Here is a 24874-nt window from a genome sequence, read left to right as displayed (position 1 = left end):
AGTGTTCCAGTTAAAAAAATCTTAATTGATGGGCACTTCTAATTTCTACCTTGAAAATTATTTTAATTTTAGTTTAATATATTTACTGTAATTATTTTATTTCCAGTACTAGTGCTTTTATTTATATTTTATCCAATTCCTTCTTTAGTGTCCTTTTTGACAAAGATTGAAAGATATCTTTTTTGTTCATAAATGGACAAATAATTACCCCCAAAAAAATTTAGCAGCAGTATCCTCTAACAAGTGTCAGAAGTATGGGAGAGTTGCAACATAATTTTTTGAAATGAGTCTGTGTTTGCAGCCTCTGTGTTCTTGCAAAATAGATGGAAATGCCAAGTTTTTCAGCTGATAATACTTCAGGTTTTTTTTAGTTAAAATAGCTCTGCTGTTTTGTCAGTCACAGTTAGCCTGATTCAAAATCTATTAAGTGTATTATGTTGGAACTATTCTTGTGAACTGCGTATGCTAAATCAAAAATACAGGAGGAAGGTTATGTAATCACTTTGTTCTCTAGTCTTGTCTCAAGTAATCAGCATCTCTACTGAAGGAAGATGTTTTACTTTGATTTAAATCACCCTAACATAAATGGATAGGGCCTTTCAGAAGCTAGGACATTGGGTTGTTGAAAGGTAATTCTACAAAAATGACATTTCAGTTTATTTTATAATGTTTTCAATAAAATTCACCAAATAAATTCCCCAGCTTCATGCTAGGGACTTCTGTCAGCCACCTGACATGGTAATCGTGCCACATTCATTTGACTTCTTTTATCATATCATCATTGCTGTTAGTGCAAATAAAAAAAAAAATGAAGACAGTTGTTGAGCTAGAACACGTTTGACTGTTTTGTTGGTTTTGTGTAATGCAGAACAGAATCCATCTCTCGCTTGCGTAGATAGCTGTCACCTCTCCCTGGGGCTAATGGGAATAATTTTGTTTGTGCCAGTGAAGGAAGCAAATAGAATCCCTTGACACAGAACAAAGACTGTATGACGGGTAAGGAGGCCCAAATTTTCATATTCTTTTTTTTCTTATTTTTTCACATTTCCCTGACACTTATGACCATGTTTTGTCCACTTATATTTGAAAGAATGCATTACTCTCTAGTGTCCAGCAGTCAGTCCTCCAGTGTGCTTGAGCCCTTTGAATTTCCACTGAGCTTTCCCAAAGGTTCACAGTCCCAGCCTGGAAGAGACATGGATAAATTCGGGATGCAGGATTGCACAAGAAGGGAAACTCATTGTATCTGAACAGCCTCATCTGTGTGGACTATATAATCCAAGCTGCTATTTCCAGCTTCTGAGTGCTTTGTTACAGTGCACTGTCTAGTACCCTCCCAAACCTGGTAGGAACCCCAAGAAAAATAGTGAGAAACATGGAAAGGCCATGAGTGTAATCCCATTTGGGCCAGAACCATTAGAACAGGATTGTCATAGTGTGTTAGTGCCTGGTGGCACTGCAGTATGGTGTTAGGGTGGTTTCTGTGACCAGAGTAACTGTTTTGGAACATTAATATACATGCATTTGTTTTAAATGTATCCTAACCTTGTTCCATGGTACTTTATGATGTCTATTTTTGTCATTCTACTTCTAATGTGTTTTTCCTCCCACATTCATTTTAAGTTTTGCAGCTTCAAATAATTTCTTACCTTCTCATGCAACATTCCTGTTGTGGCTAATGTCTTGCTGAGAATAGCAAAATTTACCCCATTTCATTGGTAGGAAGGCTGTCAGAATTGTGAAGAGCTTTAGCGTTAGATTGAGTTGTTGGAGGGGAAGTGTCTTCTATTCTAAAGGGAAATATTATTTCTCATAATCTTTTGTGTGAAAGAACATCATGTGCCTATGCACTGGCCTCATTTTGTGCTTGTTCAGAATGGGAAGTCCAAATGGAAGTTTGTAACTTAATCTTTCTTTATTTCCCCAATGGCTTTGTCTTCTTGACCCTACCACCTAGTTTTTTGGGACTGATGAAGTTGCACAAACACATCTTAAAATCCTAAGCATGCTCGCTAAATGCTGCATGTTCTGCATCTATGTCCATGCCCATCCGTCTCTCTTTGAGAGTTATTTCTAAGTGTCAAGCTTCATGACGGAGATGTGTGATTTCTGAACAGCAATAGAACAAGCAGTTCTCCTCACCAGTTCTTAACCCCAGTGTCAGTGGCCAACGTGAATGTATTCACTTTGATATGTGGTGGCTGTGTGACACCTAGGTAAAAAACCTGGGGGAAAGTAGTAGGAAACCATTACCCAAGGTGTAGCATCTTAATGACCATATGTAGCAGGTGTAGCATCTTAATGACCATATGTAGCATCATGTAACCTCTCAAAGCAGTGACCTGAGTCTTGACCCAGGCTCACTGGTATGCAGCAAGTCCAGGCAACACCAGAAAACCTGGGACAAGTCAGAGCTGTGCGGTTGCCAGCCTAGGTACAGCTACAAGGGAGAACAGATTCTCTTGTCTGTAATTGCAGATCTGACCTCAGGATAAATAAAAAGATGTTTGTGAGAAGTGCTGCTGTCAAAGACCTTGGACTTCTTGCACTTACTGATTTATAGTGTGGGCTGCTGACCAAGCCACTTGATGTAAAAGAAGCTCTGACTCCATCTAAAGATGTTGCTGCCTGTTTATGCTGTGGCTTATGAAAGGCATGGGCTGGTCATAGAGATTGAGTTAATCTCTTAAGGAAACAAGGAGAAATCAGATTTTAAATCAGAAGAGAAACCAGATTGCAGTTAGATGAATGAAGTCAGCTCTAACCGTTCATTATACCAGGTGATGAGAGTAAAGCCCAGCTAGATGGGTGTCCACAGGAAGCAGATAATGACCTGCCAGTGTGGGTCTGCGTTGAGACTGAGGAGCAGAAGTGTCCCTTCACAAGAGTGATGAACCACAGCAACATGGTTGCAAAGACAAACAAATGGTGTCACCTCAGAGGTGAAGGCCACCACAGGGCTCTTCTGCAAGCAACCCTGGGGATGCTGCTGGCCTCAAACTTGGCAGACTGATCACAGCAGTCTTGGAAAACAGAAATGTGCAGGAAAACCCATAGGCAGAGCTACTGCAAACACGAGTGCCTTCCATACAGAGCTAGCAGGAGCCCCATGGTCTGCAGCTTCCAACGTCTTCATGGTAAGAATTGAGTTGCCACATACCTTAAAGGCACAGTGGCCATGGGGAGTTCATGGTTCACGTTGCAATTTAAAAGACCTTGGAATCTTGTTGGTATGGTAAGCCAAGCTTGCCTTTGCAATTACTCCTGGAGACAGCTGCTGTCTGAGCTGTGAACCTTTGTCATGGAGGGGGACAGATGTACGTGAGGAGGCAAAATGCTTTCTGAGGACAGTCTGACGTCTCACATGTTGACACCTTCTCTCCCGTGTCATCTGTTGCGAGTAAAAGATTGTCATAAACAAAATGCCTACTAAGTAATCCTCCTTTGTTCATAGTCATTGCTGTTTATAAATTATACTAAGAGCAGCACTTTGAATTGTAAACACTTGTTTTTGTCAGGTTTTGCACTCTATCATAAATATAACTTCATTTTTTCAACAGTAAACTCTCATTTTGGTAGTTGCAGGAGACTATTCATTTTCCTACAATTAATTCTGACACCAGTTCCACGTACCATTGTAAATGTAGCACGTGGTGACTCACCTCCTCCATACTGTTGGCTCTGTAAAAATTGAGAGTGATGCTAAGACGTTTGATATTAATGTCAAGCTTTATTGTTTACTGCTGTTACACTCCCCTTATTTCTGTTTTTCATGAAATAGTTCAAATAACAGAATTTCTATGCAGTTTGGGTTTGGAAAGTTCAGAGGAGAGTTTTTACCTGAAGCATGTATTTTTTTCAACCTGGGGTTTTTTTTGCAAGAGCTGCACTAGCATACTCTGTGAAAATGTTGCTGTAGAGTAAAATTTTACTTACCTTTTTATGTATTAGGAGTTGTAAAATTAGTTCTGTCATGAAGAAATCAATAGCCCTTTTTTGGGATCCAATGCAGATATTGTTGCCTCTGAGCACATGGTAGTATAAAGCAGAAATGTTGACAGCAAGGAAGAGAGGACTCTGTCCTGTCTGGTTTCTCTGGTTTCTCTGACCTCTTTTTTAATGTACTGTGATTGAGAACAGCAAAAAGGTTGAGAAAGTGCATCCATCCTCCAGGTTGTTACCAGTGGGATCTAAGTGGTGAATATAGAATAAGGAAACCAGCCAGTGTGGTAAATTTGTAAATTCAGATTTCCCCAGTGTGGTGCTTGTCTATAAAACCTCAGGAGAGCACACTACACAGAGAGTATCCTCTGTGTAAGTAGTCAGGAGCTGAATACAGTTGTTGTGCACAGATCTGCAAAGGCCACTGTTGGGGTCTAATGTGTAAAGGTGGTGAGAAGTCATGGTTTGAAAGAGCATTTCTCTGGATGCTTGGGCACAAGATTACTTTGTAGGTGAGATAGAGGACATGGAAAAATCCTGGTGACAGGGAAAATTTGGTCTTTTGGTCTCACTGTAGCTAAGTGTGCATGGGGAACTTTGACCTGTAGAGTAAAGTAGGGGGGATACAAGGCACCCCAAGCTAATACTCCCAGAGGGACATCTCAGCAGCATTTCTGAGTTGCAGAACTTTTTGGTTCACATCTGAAATTTTTCAGGTGGATGAATTTTTCATACTAAACAAAAATACTCAGTGGAAAGCAGACTTTTTATAAAAGAAAAAGACTTCATCAAAAAAGATGATCTGCTGGTACAACTTTGGTGGGACTTTCTCAAAATAATAAACCTAATACCAATTGAGAGCTGTATGTAATTATGCATTTTCTTCCTCATAGCAAACAGTGAATGTATGAATATATGAAATAAAATGGAGTTTAGAGAGGAATAATAAGAGGTTACTAAAAGGATAACATGTTATATGTTGCGCCGACCAGATGTAATTTGTTGCTCCTCACACAGTTTGCTCCATCTTGCATCATTTTGCTCAGCAGAGTGGCCCTGCTGAAATCAATAAGTGTCTGCAGGAAAAAACCATAATTTGTCCAGTGCCTATTTCCCTTCTAAAAGCAAGCCAACTTTCAGCTGGGTTTGGCAGTGTGCTTTTGGTAGTGTATTCTCTGATGGAGAACATGTTTTGGGAGACTACCAGCACCCATGCCCAAGTGCTGCATCCTTCCTGTGTGCTGCATCTTGCTGCCTTTCAGTAGTGGTCCCACAGTTGTTTGTGGTGCTGTGCTGTAAACTGGACTAGAGAAACTGCCTCTTCAAAATACAAGGCCAGGATTTTTTTTTTTCTGTCACTGTGTTTTGGGTTTGTTTGGTGTTTTGTTTTGGTTTGTTTTTTATTTTAAAAAAGCTTGAGTCATATCACTGAACTGACTTTGTGGAGAACCATATGAGTAATAAAATCAGCAGGCTGAGAAGGATCAAGGTGATGATAGGCAGAGTCCTCCTCAGTCAGGCTTAGAGCTGGGGGAATGACGGGGTGCAACTTAATACAGCAGCAGATTCAGCTTCGACTGTCATCCTCATATTTTTTTCAACTGTTTGGAGCTGCTCAGTGGCCAAATAGTCAGATGAAGTTATTTCTTTTTCCTTGTCCCAGAAAAGCAGCAGTAGCTCATATATGTAGTGATGGGAACAGGGAACCTGCTAATCCAGGCGCCGTTGTGGTGTGTCGGGCCATTGCGGTGTGTTGGCTGGTGTGTCTGGGGAAAAAGGAGAGCTGTGGTTTTGATTTCCAGCTTTTGTTTCCCTTCTCATGCTGAAGTACTTTTCTAATTACTGCTAGAAGAGCTTTAGAAATTCTGTTGCCTTGTGAAACATGGTAGGGCTTAATCATCGCCTCGATGAGCCCCTGGTAGAGAGCGAACCAAACTGTTCAGTGACTGATCTTCTTTCTCACAAAAGGCAGCTCAGAAGCAAAAGACCAGTTCAGGTTGAGTAAATATGCCTTTGTTGGAACTTTGTGGCACCGTATCAGGTTGCCTTTCCTTGTGCTGTGCATCACTTGCAGAACTGCAGAATTGAAGCTGAAAGAGTATTGCATGCTGCTGTGTACACAGCTGGCATTTGGCTGCAGGTATCCCCATCTGCACCAGGTGCCCCAGCATCTCTGGCATTAGACGGCCGACTCATTGATGGAGAGCTGTCCAGCCCAAGAACTGTGGTCATACTTGGCTGCTGAGTAAACCACCATTAACTGTAATGAGATCTAGACACCCAGCTTAAATCAAGGCACCTGTATGTCAGTGCTGGCAGTCCAGACCTCAATCCTGTGGCTTGTGCTTTATATCAGTATAAAAGCTTGCATTTCAAGTGTCAGTTTTATTTTGCAGTTTTATAAAGATTGTGAAGGAAAATTTTTGTAGTAGCTTAAAACTAGAACAGTCAGAACATGTAAAATGTCATAAGAGGCATTGGTTTTATGCTCAGCTGAGACAAGCGTCTTGGACTTTTCCAGTGGGATGTTTTACGTTGGAGTGTGTCTCCCTGCCTGCTGAGGTGGTCTTCCTGTTCGGCAAATCTCTTGTCTACATGCTTTACTTTAGGCATTTCAGTATCACCATTGACATGATGCAGCATTTCTGTATTCTGTTTACGCTTGTGCTTTTCTCTGTTGCAAACATGGTGCCATTTTCCTGCTTTAATGGTTAGAAAAGGTACTGCGTGGGTCCACTTGCTCTGTGATCTGCCCAGTAAGGCTGGATCCAAGATCAGGTCATTTTACATGGGAGCTTTGCATTTTTGTCCATGGTTGGTGCAGAAGAGATTTAAACTACTAAATTATTGATGGAAGAGTTGTCTTCCATTAGCACTTTCCTGAGCCATTGAATGCTCCTAAATGGGTACTGTGCTGCCGCTGGGGTCTATGTCCGCTCTACTGCAGTATGGAAAGGTTCATTCCTGTACTATAAATGTGCTGGTTTTGGCTGAGAAGGGGTTAATTATCTTCACTGTAGTGCCTGTGGGGGTCAGGAACCTTTCCAGCTTCCCATCCTCTGCCATGTGGGGAGGAGGCTGGGAGGGGCAGGGCCACGGCCGGGGCAGCTGACCCTGACTGACCAATGGTATGTTCATTCCATACCTTGTGACGCCCTTCCCACACCGCCCCCCAGGTTTCATGCCTCTTGTTGTTTTCCTTTTCATTGCATTTTTGTTGTTGATTTTTAATTTTAATTATTAAACTGTTCTTACCTCAACCCACGAGCTTTACCCTTCTGATTCTCTCCCCCATCCCACTGGTGGGGGAGTGAGCGAGCCACTGTGTGGGGCTGAGCTGCCGGCTAAACCACGACAGTCTTTTTGGTGCCCAACATGGGGCTCAAGGGCTGGAGTAATAACAGCTGCTGGTCACAGCACCATGTTTTTATTTTTGCAGTTGGTGTTAAAAATTGGTGTTGGTTTGTTTAGTCTGCTGTGTTCTGCTGTGATTAGTGATGTTTTGCCTATGAGATTTGTTATGCGAACAATGGTTTCAGTTTTATCTGGTATTTGGGTTTTTTTTGCTGAAACTGTTACTGTACTTTGGATACCACCTTGTTGAGGCAATTAGCAATTATACCTCCTCCTCTGAGAGATTTTATATGGAGGAAATACAGAATGGTATCTTTGCAACTTTCTTCTATGATGTCTTCGCCTTTATTACAACAATGTTTTTGTATCTTGAACATCCTTTGGTAGTTAAGATATACTTATTGTTAGGTTTTGGGCGTGTTGTTTTGGTTTTGACTAAGCAACTTAAGAATATCACCCAGAAATCTGCCCCGAGGCTTGATAGTTATGAGTGGCAGGGCAGGTGGGGACAGCATGGGAAATACCTAGGGCAGTGGGCACCCCCAGTGTTTTGGAGTTTCACTCCCGAACAAGTGCAGAATCCTAAAAAACTAGTAGAATATTTGGAGAAAGTATGTTGTTCCGCTGGGAACTCCAGAAAGACATAGATAACTGCAACGTACTGGGGTCTGGCCCATGCGTACCGAGCCCTGCTCGACAGTATTCAGTGCTCCCAAGGGGAAGAGAATGTCTCTGGATTGAAATGCAAAGTGACTGGCACTGTAGACAATCCAGCCCTGACGACAGGCACTGCAGCCACTCAAACCCCCACAACAAGTACCGGAGCTAGCTCAGAAAATAAACCCGTACCAGTATCAGTTGCCCCCATACACAAGAAGAAATACTGGAAGCAGACATCAACTCGTTTAGAATGGGATGATGAAGAAGCAGGGCTGTCACGAGGAGAGGAGGAGGAAGTCATAAATGAAACGGAGACCACCCAATCCCTGTCCTTGAGTGAGTTGAGATATGCGAAAAGATTTCAGTCGTAGTTCAGGTGAGCACGTTGTCACCTGGCTGCTCCGATGCTGGATAATGGGGCCAGTAGCCTGGAATTAGAGGGAAAAGAAGCCAAACAACTGGGTTCCTTTTCTGGGGAAGGGGGTGTTGACAAAGCAACTGGGAGAAGAACACAAGCCCTCAGCCTCTGGAGGCGACTCCTGTCCGGAGTGAAGGAAAGGTATCCCTTCAAAGAAGGTGTTACCTATCGCCTAGGAAAATGGACAACCATGGAGAAGGGCATCCAGTATCTAAGGAATTAGCTGTGCTTGAGGTGATTTATGGTGACCTGGATGATCAACAGTCATCCAAAGATCCAGATGAAGCCGAGTGCACATGACCCACGTGGCAGAAAGTTGTACGGAGCGCACCATCCTCGTATGCAAACGCATTGGCAGTAATGTCCAGGAGAGAGGACGAGGCACCAACAGTAACAGAGGTGATTGATAGACGCTGGGAGTATGAAGCAAATATATCTTCCTCACTAGTCTCTGCTGTGGAGAAACTATCCCAAGACGTTCAGCAACTCAGGGAGATATGTCCTGCTCCCCACTTCTACAGAGTAGTGTCTCAGCTGTTAGGAATAAGAGTCCTTTTGCTCAAAGGAGAGGAAACACACCACAGGCCACCCTAAGGTTCTACCTGCATGACCACAGAGAGGACATGATGAGGTGGGATGGCAAGCCTATCTTGACCCTAGAGGCATGGGTACGTGAACTGTGAGGAAGAACAATCACTCAGGAAGGTTCTTCCAGGAAAGCTGCTGCTCCAGTTGCCAGTGAGCAGGTCCCCAGACAGAGGAGTAAAAGTGCTGATTTTATTTCTGAGCTTAATAGAGAGATTCTTGATTCCCATTTACAGGAAGTGAGTTGCAAATGCCATGATCAGGACTAGAAGGGCCCTGCCTCCAGCCAGGTGGGGGAAAGGGATAACTGGGTTTACTGGACTGTGGATCCAATGGCCTGGCACATCTGACCCACATGGGTATAAAGCTTTAGTGGACACTGGTGCACAGTGCACCTTAATGCCATCAAACTATAAAGGGGCAGAACCCATCAGCATTGCTGGAGTGACAGGGGGATCCCAAGAGCGAACTGTATTGGAGGCCAAAGTGAGCCTAACAGGGAATGAGAGGTAAAAGCACCCCATTGTGACTGGCCCAGAGGCTCCGTGCATCCTCAGCATAGACTACCTGAGGAGAGGGTATTTCAAGGACCCAAAAGGTACAGGTGGGCTTTTGGTGTAGCTGCCTTGGAGACGGAGAGAATTAAACAGCTGTCTACCTTGCCTGTCCTTGTGAAGGACCCTTCTGTTGTGGGGTTGCTGAGGGTCAAAGAACAACAGGTACCGACTGCCACCACAACAGCACACTGGTGGCAATATCACACCAACCGAGACTCCCTGATTCCCATCCATGAGCTCATTCACCGACTGGAGAGCCAAGAAGTGATCAGCAAGACTTACTCACCTTTCAGCAGTCCCATATGGCCAGTGTGGAAGTCCAATGGAGAGTGGAGGCTAACAGCAGACTATTGTGGTCTGAATGAAGTCACTCCACTATTGAGTGCTGTTGTGCCAGACATGCTAGAACTTCACTATGAACTGGAGTCAAAGGCAGACAAGTGGTATGCCACAACTGATATCGCTAATGCATTCTTCTCAATCCCTCTGGCAGCAGAGTGCAGGTCACAGTTTGCTTTCACTTGGAGGGGTGTCCAGTACACCTGGAATCGACTGCCCCAGGGGTGGAAACACAGTCCTACCATTTGCCATGGACTGATTCAGACTGTACTGGAACAGGGAGAAGCTCCAGAACACCTTCAATACATTGATGACATCATCGTGTGGGGCAACACAGCAGAAGTAGTTTTTGAGAAAGGAAAGAAAATAGTCCAAATCCTTCTGAAGGCTGGTTTTGCCATAAAGTAAGGTGAAGTGACCCGCACAAGAGATCCAGTTCTTAGGAATCAAATGGCAAGATGGACGTTGTCAGATCCCAGTGGATGTGATCAACAAAATAGCAGCCCTGTCTCCACCAACTAGCAAAAAGGAAACACAAGCTTTCATGGGTGTTGTGGGTTTTTGGAGAATGCATATTCCAAATTACAGTCTGATCATAAGCCCTCTCTATCAAGTGACCCGGAAGAAGAATGATTTCAAATGGGACCCTGAGCAACAACAGCCTTTGAACAAATTAAACAGGAAAAAATTCATGCAGTAGGCCTTGGGCCAGTCCAGGTGGGACAAGATGTAAAATGTGCTCTACACCACAGCCAGGGAGAATGGCCCTACCTGGAGCCTGTGGCAGAAAGGATATGGGGAGACCCGAGGTCGACCCCTAGGGTTTTGGAGTCGGGGATACAGAGGGTCCGAAGCCCGCTATACTCCAACTGAAAAAGAGATATTGGCAGCATATGAAGGGGTTCGAGCTGCTTCAGAAGTGGTTGGTACTGAAGCACAGTTGCTCCTGGCACCCCGACTGCCGGTGCTGGGCTGGATGTTCAAAGGAAACATCCCCTCTACACACCATGCAACTGATGCTACGTGGAGTAAATGGGTTGCACTGATCACCCAGCGGGCTTGAGTAGGAAACCCCAGCTGCCCAGGAATCTTGGAAGTGATTATGGACTGGCCAGAAGGCAAACACTTTGGAATATCACCAGAGGAGGAGGTGACACGTGCTGAAGAAGCCCCACTCTATAACAAACTGCCAGAAGATGAAAAGCAGTATGCCCTGTTTACTGATGGGTCCTGTCACCTTGTGGGAAAGCACTGTAGGTGGAAGGCTGCTGTATGGAGTCTTATGTGACAAGTCACAGAAACTGCTGAAGGAGGATCGAGCCAGTTTGCAGAGGTGAAGGCCATCCAGCTGGCCTTAGACATTGCTGAACGGGAAAAGTGGCCAGTGCTCTATTTTTATACTGACTCCTGGATGGTGGCAAATGCCTTGTGGGGCTGGCTGCAGCAGTGGAAGCAAAGCAACTGGCAGCGCAGAGGCAAACCCATCTGGGCCACCACATTGTGGCAAGATATTGCTGCCTGGGTAGAGAACCTGGTTGTGAGAGTTCGTCTTGGGGATGCTCATGTCCCCAAAAGCCGGGCCACAGAAGAGCACTGAAACAACCAGCAGCTGGATCAAGCTGCCAAGATTGAAGTGGCTGAGGTGGATCTGGACTAGCAACATAAGGGTGAACTATTTCTAGCTCTGTGGGCCCATGACACCTTAGGCCATCAAGGGAGAGATGCAACGTACAGGTGGGCTTGTGATCGAGGAGTGGACTTGACCATGGATGCTATTGTGCAGGTTATCCATGAATGTGACACATGCGCTGCAATCAAGCAAGCGAAGCGGGTAAAGCCTCTGTGGTATGGGGGACAATGGCTGAAATATAAATATGGGGGGCCTGGCAAATTGGCTATATTACACTCCCACAAACCTGCCAAGGCAAGCGCCATGTGCTTACAATGGTAGAAACAATGACTGGCTGGCTGGAAACATATCCTGTTCCCCACACCACTGCCCGGAACACTATCCTGGGTCTTGAAAAACAAGTCCTGTGGTGACATGGCACCCCAAAGAGCATTGAGTCGGGCAACGGGACTCATTTCTGAAATAACCTTGTAGACACTTGGGCCAAACAGCACGGTATTGAGTGGGTGTATCACATCCCCTATCACGCACCAGCCTCTTTGAAAATTGAACGGTGCAATGGACTGTTAAAAACTACTCTAAGAGCCTTGTGGGGTGGAACATTCAAGCCCTGGGATACACATTTAGCAAAAGCCACGTGGTTAGTTAACACAAGGGGATCTGCCAATTGAGCTGGCCCTGCCCAGTCAGAAATCCTACATACTGTGGAAGGGGATAGAGTCCCTGTAGTGCACGTAAAAAATATGCTGGGCAAACCAGTCTGGGTTCTTCCTGCCTCAGGCAAAGGCAAACCCATTCGTGGGATTGCTTTTGCTTGAGGACCTGGGTGCACTTGGTGGGTGATGCGGGAGGATGGAGAAATCCGATGTGTGCCTCAAGGGGATTTGATTTTGGGCGAAAAACAACCAATGAACTGAATGGCACAATGTGAACTGCTATATAATACTGTGTGTCACCTCTGTGTTGTATTGATGATATCATAGTACAAACCTCCCAATCCATGGAAGATGGACTTTGATGAAAGAAGCAAAGTGCAGCAGTGATGGAATGATGACTGACTTGGTATGCAGCAACCCAACGCCACACACAATCTCTCCCACCCTGAAAGACTGATACGACAGATGGTACCCAGAGTCATGGACTGGGTGAATTCAACGGACATTTTAATGGACTTTTTACAGGGAAGGTCCATGAACTAAGGGAATGATGTCTGTGTATTATGTAAATGATGGGAAGGGGAGGGGTGGTGGTTGGTAAGGTTGTATTGGATCGTGTGGGATCTGGTCACAGTGTAAACTGTATGGAATAAGGGGTGGAGAATGTGCTGGTTTTGGCTGAGAAGGGGTTAATTCTCTTCACTGTGGTGCCTGTGGGTGTCAGGGACCTTTCCAGCTTCCTGCTCTCTGCCGAGTCGATGGGAGGCCGGGAGGGGCGGGGCCACGGCCAGGGTGGCTGACCCCGACTGACCAATGGGATGTTCATTCCATACCTTGTGACACCATGACCAGTCTATTAATGGGGGCAGTTGCGGCTTGGTGACTGGTGGCGTCAGGTCGGTGGGCCACCGCCCACCTGTGTGGGCGTGTCACGTGCTGGTTGTGGCTGTGTCACGTGCGGGTTGTTGTGGTGGTTCCTTCCCTTCCCCCCTCCCCCAGGGTTTTGCGCCTCTTGTTGTTTTCCTTTTCATTGCTTTTTTTTTTGTTGTGGGTTTTTTTATTTTAATTATTAAACTGTTCTTACCTCAACCCATGAGCTTTACCCTTCTGATTCTCTCCCCCATCCCACCGGTGGAGGAGTGAGCGAGCGGCTGTGTGGGGCTGAGTTGCTGGCTAAACCACAACAATAAACTACATTGAAGCCTTGGAAGGTTTGAGTTTGTAAACTAGTATTAAGTTGCTTCAGTTACTTAAAGCTTTTCCAATACTATTTTTAATGCAAAGAAAAAATCCTTTGTTTAATTGTTTCACTGGAAAGGCAACACTTACTTTAATAGTTTTCTGTAATAAATATTGCGCTTTCTGCTCTGCACATCACTGTTGTAGTGAAATACAGAATTTGGCCCATTAACTTCAAAAGAAGTTGTGGTTTCATTAAACTTTAGTATTTAGATTGACAGAATTTGGTGGCATGTATTCTGACAATTCGTGCTTGTAAATGGGAAGGACGAGGCAGTTTTACCATTTCAGGAGGTAATGCCTGTGGCCTTTTGAAAACTGATGCGTGGTATTAGTGTAACGTCTTCTCAGTTTATATCTATAAAGGTTGTTTTTAGTGTATGTGCTAATAGAAGTGAGAAATTACTGTTTGACAGAAAGAAGTACAGTATAAAAAAAAGAAAAAGGAAGTCTCTCTGCAATCCTTCCTTCTGACTCTTACAATTCTGTAGAAAATTTCTGCAGAGCTTGATTTGGGTTTCCTGTTTATCTTTGCATTACTGCCAGTTTCTGATGCAAGTATATGTTTCTCTAGAAAATTATATGTTCTTTTATTATAAAAATTGAAATTTAAAGCTAGTTTTATAAATATAAACACCATCCAACCCTGCCTAATCAATATTAAGAGCTTGAGGCTTTGGTTGTATGAATGGTTTCTGCAGCAAGCCAGCTGCTCCAAATCCAGTGCTCATGAGCATGTATCGCGGTGGTAAACATGGTACAGCACACCCCAGCAAAAAAACAGGTTTGTGGGCAGTCATAGAGTAGTTCTTGTAATACCAGTGCATACAGTTCACCTTGCAGAAGCTTGTTCAGGTGTCCATGCTCCTCCTCTTCTTTTAATCAAAAGAAGTTGAACAAGACAAACTTCAGCTTTCATTTTCTGTGACGGGAGAAGGTCTCCAAATGTGGGAGGATGCAGCAAAACACAAGCTCTGGAATTACTGAGAACTGAAGCATGGAAAAGGGTCTGGCAAAGGTTTTATTTAGGGAGCTAGGGCTTGCCAGAGGAATGCTTTGGCCTTTTTCAAAATGTCCATCTGTCACTCAAGTACTGGTAAAATGTCACTCAAAAGGTAAAATGTGATGTGCTTCACTGACGGAAGCTTGGTTTGTCGGTCTGCAAGTTTCAGATACAATTGTAAGACCCCAGTTTCCAATGCTTAGTCTTGAATTCTTTCTAGATGTTTCTTCCTTAATATTATCTGTGTCTGTAGCAGTCCATATACTTTCTATGCTTGATGTAGGTAATACTGCAAATAACAAGAAAATACAATTGTGATTCATTTGGCATTTGAAATACCTCTGTGCTTACAAAATTCTAGTCATGGTAAGGTCCTTAGAAAGGCATCTAGGCCCTGGGAAGCAATAATTTTCACTTAATATCTTTACTGTGACATTTCGTTGCTGATTGCATTTTCACTGTTACACAAAATATGCCTTTATTTGATGTAAAATATGCCTTATTTTTTATTAGCACAGTATTTTTACTCATTCATTAGGGCCAGCTTTTTTAATGACAGGTGAGTAAGCTAATGCATGTTGCCTCCATTTTCATTCTCAGGAAAGAGTAGTTGTTTCCGTGTATTGCGATTTTTGTTTTACCCTTTTTTTAAAAAAACATTTTTTAAGTCTTGTAGCAGTCGTGTAGTTCAGTTTTTGCAGTAGTGAAGCAGTTGTGCTATATAGTTTCTAGCCTGAAAGGATGATGTATACCCATGCCATCCCAGCACAAGCTGCAGGAAATGCTGTTAGCAACCTCCAAGTTCTCTGTTTTCCTAGGGGAAACCGGCAACCTGGTTTAGAATAGGCCTTTTAAAAAGGACAACCATCCTATATGAGCATGAGAACTCCCATTGTGCTCATCTGTTTTATTCAAGCACCAAAAGAAACTTTCCTGCTGCATGTGTCTGGGTGTTGCAGTTGTACTAAAGTATGCTATTTTAATAGTGCCAAGCTGTTTGCAAGTATACCTCAGAGACAAGGACAGCGAAAATACTCTGCAGGAGACTTTGAGGTTTTAAAAAGTACTTTGTATGACTGTTACATGCATATCGAGAGACAAAACTTGATCAAATGAGCACAGCTACACAAAAACTTCAGTATTTTGCTCCTAGGCATGCTATATCCCTCCGCTGGACCTGATCCAGTGTAGGTCACAGTGGTGCAGACAGGGATTTATTGTTGGAGTCTATGAAGCAGCTAAACTGAGCAAAAAGTATACGCACTCTTCGCATACTTTGTTTTCTCTGTGTCCATGGATATTGCAAGCAACTACATATGTCCTTTCTGGCAGCAGGATGTGGACTGTTTGGCTAGGGGGTCAAGGACAATCTTTCCCTTATGGTGCTGAGGTCTTGCAGACACAATTCTTCTTGCATTCTGGAAAGGGTGGTTCGCCTACTGCCCAGTGTCTTTTGGAGTCGTCTGCTACTGTTTCTGACTGAGGATCTCACAATCTGGCTTTCTCTGATTAAATGATCCTCTGGCATTAGGGTGCTGGAAAATTCATCACCAGACATGTTAGTGGGGAAGTAAAGTCTTGGAGTCTGCTCTTGAAGTGGATGCTGACAGTAGACCTGTTGCTATAGGTCATCTTACTCAGGATTTTGTTGAGCATACCATAATCTGATCTCTGAAATTCTGGCAGGTGTCACAGCTATGCTACCATAGTCATGTGCTGGTCAAGAGGAAGAGTTAAAAGTTTGGTCCATTGTGATTGACTGCTATTATATCTGGTAGATATTACTTGTTCCATTAAAAAGAAAGTTTTTTTTTTGTTTTGTTTTGTTTCTCCCTCCCTCTTAGGTGGAACGTATTGGGTATTCAAGGAGCCTTACTTAGCCTCTTTGTGGAGCCAATTTACTTCTCTAGCATCATCTTGGGGAGTTTATATCATGGGGATCATCTATCCAGAGCCGTATACCAGAGGATAGCAGAGATAGAAGATCTACCACCTCTTTATACACTCAACAGACCTTTACTTAGTGGCAAGTATCTAATGGAGAAGGCCGTGCCGGTAACTAAGTCTGTTCCAGTAGCAATGTGATTTTGCAGTTCTCAAAACCTTGCAAATTATGTACTGTGAGTAAACTGCTTTCTGGTTACAATAGAGAAGTTATGGTCTAAACCTCATATAGATGCTTGGTCAGAAATACCATAGCAAGGACTCTTCATGAATTAAAAGGTGGAAAGAACTGGGGTGTGAATCTTTGGATGCAGTTTCAGATAATTGCTGTCTGGAGCGTGCCCTAATAAATACGTGAGGCAAGTTGAAGGCCCCAGCTTAGTGAAACCTCTTCCCACCCATGAAACATTGTGTTAGCTCTCGCTGTCGCTTCTCTTGACATTGCAGATACTTGTTGAACAGCCACGTCGTTAATCAGTATGCCAAGACAGACACATTTGGTTCACAGTTTCTAGATCAGTAACCCACTAAAAATGGAGGGAGAGAACATCTCAGCTGTCACTGGTTGTATTTTGGTTTTGTCATCAATATCTGTTGGATGCAGCATTGGCTTCAGTTATCATGGCACCCAACTTGTTTGCAGGACTCAGTAATCATTATATTTCAATTTCCACTTTGTATGTTAATGCACAAATGCTGCATTCAGGGCCCTGTGTCACGTTCTTTGGGAATATTTTTAATAGAGTGTTAAACATATCTGGTAGACAGCAATATGGCAAGCCCCAGCCAGTGTAGTTAGTGGTTGTCTTGCAGCTGCTCTTGAACATTTAAGTAATGTTCTTTGGCTTTGCGCTGATCCTAGCCTCTAGTGGGGCTAACAGGAATGGCAGTATTTGAATTAACAGGTGGCAATTTCTAACTGAGCTGTGACTTTCAAAGGAAAGTTCTGAAGAGTCTTAAATTCTAAAATTGCTAGTTACAGTAATGCTGTGAAAGCTTTAAAACAGAAAACTCTTATCCTCCCTCTCATTGTGTTCATTGCTGTGTTCTGTAGAGCTCAGCTTTTGGCATGTGTCTGTTTATTTTCCAGGCTAATAAAAAAGCTCACTATTTTAAAGCCTGTTTAAAGTTTGACATTAATTTTTAAAATAGATTTAGGGAGGGAGTGGGGAAAAGAGCATATTGAACAACCAGCAAGAAAGGTAATTAATAAAGATTCCCTGAACTAGGTTGTATTAAAATGTTAAGTAACCTATTTGTCCTTATATTAGCAAGGAACAGTTACAGCACTCACAGTACCAAATATTAAATTGTTGTATGGGTATAGCAGCTGATGTATGGATGGTTTCTGCCTGATTTGGGGGAATTTTTATCATTTCTTCAAGACAGCAGGTTTGGGATGGGGTGGGAAGAGTTTTTGTTACCCTTTTCAGAACATGTAATAGTAACTTGTCATCTTTAAAAATTATCTTTCTGACATATTATCATCTATTTGCTATGAAATAGCACCATCTGTTTAAACAGTTCAGCTGGGACTTGCTGAGCAGTAGAGAGGCTTCCGAAATGTTCTCAGCTGTTAAGTTTTCATGAAAATACACCTCAAAAATATACAGGAAGCTGGTTTGGGAGGTTGGGCAGAGAACTGTGTTGATGGATTTTCTTCTACTGGTTCAGTCTTGAAAGCTAGTCTTCTGACCCATGCTGTTGGATTCAGCTGGGGCATTTGTGTAGCTACCCATCTGCTCTTTGATTCACCCATTTTACAGTGTATTCTCACCTGGAATATGCACCACAGAAATACCTGCCCCAATTCTACATTCCTCCTGGTAACACACACAAAAAATTGTGATCGTGACTCTTTTCTATCAGAGGGCTGAACGAAAAGAGAAACTTTCTCCACTGTCTCACCTGTTGAGCTGAGAAAGTACTGTAAAAACTGGTTTTTTTCCTCTCATAAAACAAGTTTTATGTCTGAAGGGACAATTGCATTAAGTCAAAGTCAGACTGAGTTATTTTTATCTACTGCTAAAAGTTGTCTTTTCATAATTTTTCTATCCTCATAGGAGATTTTCTACTTACACCTCCTTTTGCCAGCAAGTTAAATGCAAACATGCATATCAGAGTAGCTGGTTTTCAGCTAGGGGATGCAGGAAACCCGTATGTTGGTAGAAAGCTTCAACCCCCTGCTGACTTTTGGAAGCCTTGGTTGCAGGAACCAGTCTTTCAGGATGCCTTTAAAAGCACCGCAGCACTGAGGGCACACAAGCTGTCACTGAGAATTGTCCAGCTCACCTGAAGAGAAGGCAGTTTTGAGTCTTGTGAATTTCTAGAATAATCTGAAAAAGGATCGATTTCTCAATCAAATAGAATGAGGATGATTGTATAAAACAGCCAATAACAAAGTGCCAGTCTGCACAGTAATCTGTGCAGACTCTTTTTGGAGCCATTGTGGGAGGTGGGCACGAAGGAGTTCACCCTAGGTGGAAGTAGGTTGGCAGAGCTCAGCAGCCAGAGAATCAGCCCTTGAAAATCGTTGGGAGCAGAAGTCATCAAATATAAGAGAGCCTGTTACATATAAAAGTCAAGCTTTGCATCACTGGAGGCAACTAGTGTGAACCAAATTTCATCAGACATCTGCCCTTATGGTTCCTGTTGCTGGTAGGTGTGCCTCAGATGCCCAAGGACCTGCTAATGGCATCCACTGGTGCTATGACTACAAATGAGATGGCAGGCTGGGCCCCAATGCGCTTTCCTGTCCATGATGGCTACTCAGCTGAACCCTGAACCCTGCAGCAGTGTTTGCTTTTATGGACAATGCCTTTTTTCTTAGCTGTGGTTATAATATTAATACAGGCAAAGCTTTCCCTGTTTTGATGTCTGGTCAGTTAATAGTTTCTTATGCTTTAGTTTCTGTAGAGCTTCCTGTCTTTTACTAGATTATTGTCAGAAATTACATTCTTGGTGGTTTTGACCTGTTCCTCGTGGTGCTGCTGACAGGTATTTCCTATTTTGCTTCTTGGCTGAAATATCCTGGAGCAGTGTCACATTTGCTGATTATCTTGTCACCAGCGTAATGACTGTCTTAGGTAAGACCAAGATCTTAAGGTACGATCCATCTAGCCCAGTACTCTTTTCCACAGGTAGTTAGGTAGTGAAAAGCAAAAGGAAATAGTAAGCCTCTGCAGATGCCTTCTGAGAATTGCAGCAGTAATCTGTGAATCAGGTATTGAGAATCTTTGTGTTTAGAAATCCTTAATGGATCTTTCATTCATGAACTCCTGGTTTTGGTTTTTGAACTGGTTTAAACTTTTACCATCTGCAGCCTCCTTTAGTAAGGAGGGCTGTATGACTTGTAAAGATTTGTGCAATGGAATTTCCTTTCTGCTAGTTTAATTAGATGCTCCTCTGTGCTCTGTATGATACAGGCTATACGCAGTTGTCATGGCACTTTTGTCATGTTTTCTATACCTCTGTGATATTCCTACGTAAGTCCTATTTTTTGCAAGCTGAAAAGTCTTAGTCTGCTTTGTTGTTCCTTGCATAGAGACCCTTCCATGTAAGGATCATGCCTGCCATTTTGCAATCACTTTTTTGAGCTAATAAGACCAGAGCAGCATCTGAGACTCAAGATAAAGCAGCAGTATTGGTTTATATGGTGACATCATGATATTCTGTTCAGTTCCGTGATCCTTCAGTAATAATTCCTAACGTTCACTTTGCTTTCCTTGATTACTGTTGATCGTTGACCTAACCTATTGGTAGAAATGAATATTAGAAACTAAAATCTCATTCCTGAATGCAGCTTTAAGTCCCGTACTCCATAGGCAAAATTGCTCATTTTTTTTCCACATATGTATTACCTAGTATTTATCTGTGAGGAATTTCATCTGCCTTTTTATTGCCCAGTCACCTGATGTTGTGAGCTTTTTTCTGCTACTCTTTGAAATTGATACTCTTATTTACCTTCTTAAATAATTTGGTATCATCACCAATCTTATTCACCTCATTTTTACCACACACACGTACTTCCCAGGTCTGCACAGAGCTTGAGGGTGTCCAGCTGTGTTATCGCTTTCCAGGAAAGACCATCTTCATCCAGGTCTCCATTAAGTCTGTTTCTAAGATAGGCATCGAACAGATGGGCCTTCTACTCCCTGGGATCTCTAAGAATTAGTGTCACACTGGGCATCCAGTCTTCAGTTACTAAGGCAGTTTTTTGTTGAGTCTTTCCCAATATTATTGTATTAACATCTGTGCCCAGTAGGGTGGTATTGTAGCTCCTGCAGCCTTCCTGGTGCAGATGTTGTGTATTGACTGGTAGTACCCTGGCATGCCTCTAAAACACCTTAAAAACTGGAGTCGCATTGGCCACCTTTCAGCCTGGAGAATGTGTGTGCTTTGTGATGAGAGGTTATGTGCCATGACTGCTGTTCCTGTTGCCTCATCTTTAATTTCCTTGAACACAATTGAATATTGTCTGGGTACCGTAACCAGTGTTTACTTACTTCATATGCATATCCTAGAACTATATTTACTGGCACCTCAGTTTGAGAAGGTTCCTCTGGCACGTTGCCCGTGAAGAGGGGCTCTGGCCTGGAAACCCACCCACCCTTTTTGCAAAACATTAATTTGAGTTTTGTACACAAGAAGACTTCAGCCACCACAGCAAGAGTGGTTATTATAAATGTTCACTCCTCTAACTGCTGTCTACATTTGCCTTTAACTGTCATGGTTCAGCCTCAGTCGGCAACTAAACACCACGCAGCTGCTCGCTCACTCCTCCCACCCCTGTTGGACAGGGGAGGGAATCGGAAGAGCAAAAGAACTTGTGGGTTGAGATAAGCAGTTTGATAATTACAATAAAATAATTATTATGATAACAATAATGATAATATAATAAAAAGGAAAAGGAAAAAAAAGCAAACACAAACGATACAACCGCTCACCACCTGCCCACCAACGCTGCCTGTTCCCGAGCCGCAACTGCTGCCTCCCTACCCCAGCCAGCTCCTCCCAGTTAACATACTGGGCATGACGTTACATGATATGGAATATCCCTTTGGCCAGTTTGAATCTGCTCTCTTAGCTGTGCCCCCTCCCCTCCCAGCTTCTTGTGCACCTGGCAGAGCATGGGAAGCTAGAAGAGTCCTTGACTAGTACAGGCACTACCCATCAACAACCCAAACATCTGTGTAATCAACATTGTTTTCATACTATGTCCAAGGCACAGCACTGTGCCAGCTGCAGTGAAGAAAATTAACTCTATCCCAGCTAAAACCATGACATCAACAAAAAATAAATCCTTCAGCAGAACCTTTGGTGATTTTGTTGGCTGTTTCCTTGGTACCTTATCCTCCCATTCACACTGGTGTTTTTCAGCTCTCTGTCTCCTTTTTAATTAAGCTTTTTTGAGCTCTGTCCTCACAGAACTGTCAAGCTTTATTATTTATATAAGCACTACATAAAGAGCTGTGACCTTTGCTTTTGCTTATTATACCCCATTGTAATAATATTCAATGATAGGCTCTGAGCAGTTCTCTAAATAGCTTAGTTGTATCAGTTTTCAAAGGAGAATAAAATATTTTACTTTCTTTCTTAGCTTACTGTCCCATTACTGGTTTCAAGCTTATTGTGCTGTGTTCATGTCTAGATTTTGAGGGGGAAGGTATGATCCACCTAACGTGTTATCAGACACTTTGCTTTTGAGGTGACCTTTATTCCCTGTCTGTGCTGTGATCCACCTGCAGGGACTCCTTTGTCATCTCTCCAGGGTTTGTGCGGATAATTAAGCAGCTGAATAGGGTGCTGTTATTTAAGTCTATTTGTAATTCGGAGTCTTTTTTTTTTTAATTAATTTAATTCATCAGATAACCTAAGGAATGCAATTGTATAATTGCTGTGGAAATGTAGTGCATATGGGATATTCAGCGTCCTCATTTTTATTAGATTTGCTTGTGCAGGTGCTTGTGATATCATTGGTGGCTGAGTAGCTGAGCGAGCAGGAGCAGGTTCAAGGAGCAAATGGTGTTCTGCAGTACTTGACGAACACTGTCTTTATTGCTGTAGTTGTTCCACAGTGTCTGGAACAAAAGCAAAAGTAATAGATATCATTAAATTAAAGAAAAAATATGACTGACCTACTTGTCATGTGGTGGCAATTTCTTAGCCCTCTTACCTCAGTAGTTTTGGTAAAACCAGTTTTTGATTGAGGTTTGTCAGCGTAGGTCTGTTACACATAAGCTTTACAAAAAGCAGCCTGAATTTATATGCATTTAGAGACTGAGCTGAGATTTGTTCCGTCTGCACTCAAAATTTACCATTTATTAGGTGTTTAGGTGCAGGCCTTGTGTTGTGTTACTCATGGAGCGGCAGTGTTTGCTCTCCAGTGTTTGGACTTCAGTGGCACAGGACACACACAGGCATTGCACGTGGTCACCTCCAGTTTTCAGGAGGCGTGATGCACGTGTTCATTGCCATCTGCTCAGAAGGACCACAGAAGTTGTGATGAGGCCTTCCCAACTGTCGTCTTGTCATAAAGCCTTCTTTTTGCTGGGTCTTCCTCAAGTATTGCTTGTATGATATTCTTGGTGGTACCTGTTCAGCAGGGACTGTTGTCCACCCTCCCAGGTAGGTCAGTATGTGGGTCCTATATCCCTGCCCACTGATTTACAGATAGGTGGGTGTAGATCCATGGCATCCTGCTGCTTTTTAGATCTTGGATGCATGTCTCCTAGAAGAAATCAGAGAAGAGCTCTTCAGGAAACTGTTGTTCCAATTCTCAGTTTTTTCAGCTTATATTTTAAGAAAAGGGGGAATGGTAAGGTAATTTTTTATTATTATTCACTTAATTACTGGTTATCTGTCATAATGACCAGGTTGACATAAACCAAGCATAAAAATACAACAGCTTCAGGAAGTTCAATATAATGGATATTCCAGAATGTTTGTTTATTTAGTAAATGATGAATTGATTACAGTAAGCAAACTGAATTTTGCCGTGTTGTTCAGACCTTGTAGGTCTTGCACGCTTTCAGCACTGGGCCCAGAGGTGCCATGAGACCTGGGCCAAGTGAGCCAGCCCTGTGCTCGGCTGCCTGAGGTTGGCTTACTGTTGTTTATTAGATTGTGTTTCAAATATCAGCAAGAAGTGCATCCTGCTGCAATACTTATGTTCAATTTATACAAATTCACTAGATTTTATAAATTGTAGGACCTAGCGTAATCTTGGAGTACCTTTAAAATAGGCTCTTGGTGAAAGTTGTTTTAAAGTAAAAATGGGATATTTCTTATTAGGAAGAAAAAAATCCCATTTGTTTATTCACTCCTGGTGAGACAGCTGAGGCATCTTAAAGGCAGGGTTTTGCCACCCCTGTAATGTCCACAGGATCAAAAGCGATGTGCTCCTCAGCTTTTCCATAGCATGCACAACCCAAACTCGTGGCCCTGGCTGCTACTTACAATCACCGAGCGCTGCCGTGCTGCACATGCGGGAGAGGAGTTGCATGTGAATGGCAGCAGCTGCCATGATCTTCAAGCACAGTACTGTGGTCATTATATACAGTGCATCTCTGCAGCATTGGGGTGCCGTGCGGGAATGAATCCTGCCCTGGGCAGGCAACTGGCCTAGCTTCACACCTGGGTTAGACTTCTGGTGGCTTTGTTTCTCCATGAGTAGACATGAAGCTGAGGTTGAGAGGTGTCACACAGTTTAACTTCTGAGCAAAACTATCTGTGTTCTCTCGAGTCCTGCATTTCGCTGTTTTGGGCATTGTAAGTAGTGATGGGCATGTTAAGTGGGGAGGCAGCTGAAGCACAGCCATATTTATGCTGAAAGATTCAAATGTCTGCCAGTTTGCCTTTCTGTGAAGGATGCTGAGGATGGTGCTCACGTTGTCTAACTCAGATGCCCATAGTGTCAGTGCTGCTGCCTGTGCTAGTCACGCCATGCCCTGGTGTAGTCCATAAGAAGGAGGAAATAGATTGGTAACTTTTAATGAAATGCGCTCAACAGCTACTGAAATGTGGGCACCTTCATGCCTTGGTTTGCAAGGCATCCTGCCATCCCATGTCACTGACCTAACTCCATTTTTATGAGGGAAAGTGAAAAAGTACATTGTAGGCACTTAGGCATGAGCACGACCACTCTGAATAGGGCTGCAGTACAACATAGCTAGCTTAATTGTAACTGTTGAAACGTGACCAGGGTTCATAGTTTCACACCAGTTTTGAAATTACATAAGCAACATGCACCTGAGTTTTTACAACAGAAGAGTGAAAGGGAATTGACTGGAGAGTTATAACTGTCAAAACCTCACAGTATCTTCTTCTTCCTACACTCAGCTCATTCCACTCCTGAGTGGGCTTTGAGAGCAGCAGTTCCTTGTGCAGGAGCAGAGCAACTTCTTTTTCTGTTTCATAATTATGTGCAGGTTAATAATTCGTTGGTTTGCCCTGTAAGCAATACCAGATCCTCCTGAGATGGATGTGGCAAGGCACTCACAGTACTGTCCACATGGACCCTTGCCACAGACCTCTCCACAGACCACT

At 43.1% G+C, this 24874-nt stretch overlaps 1 protein-coding gene across 3 annotated transcripts in view; it reads left to right on the top strand.

The window, feature by feature from the left end:
* The window catches only part of ADARB1 (adenosine deaminase RNA specific B1), an 88623-nt gene that overhangs the window by 59588 nt on the left and 4161 nt on the right, over window positions 1-24874 (top strand). For all 3 annotated transcript variants that reach the window (XM_075094210.1, XM_075094212.1, XM_075094211.1), the window contains exon 9: window positions 16228-16409. In XM_075094210.1, the coding sequence (XP_074950311.1) occupies window positions 16228-16409 (182 nt within the window). The remainder of the gene's footprint in view (window positions 1-16227; window positions 16410-24874) is intronic.

This window comes from Phalacrocorax aristotelis, chromosome 5 (genome assembly GCF_949628215.1).
Source record: "Phalacrocorax aristotelis chromosome 5, bGulAri2.1, whole genome shotgun sequence".
Lineage (NCBI taxonomy): Eukaryota > Metazoa > Chordata > Aves > Suliformes > Phalacrocoracidae > Phalacrocorax > Phalacrocorax aristotelis.
The sequence above is the reverse complement of the archived record's forward strand: the minus strand, read 5'-3'. Positions and strand labels throughout refer to the sequence as shown.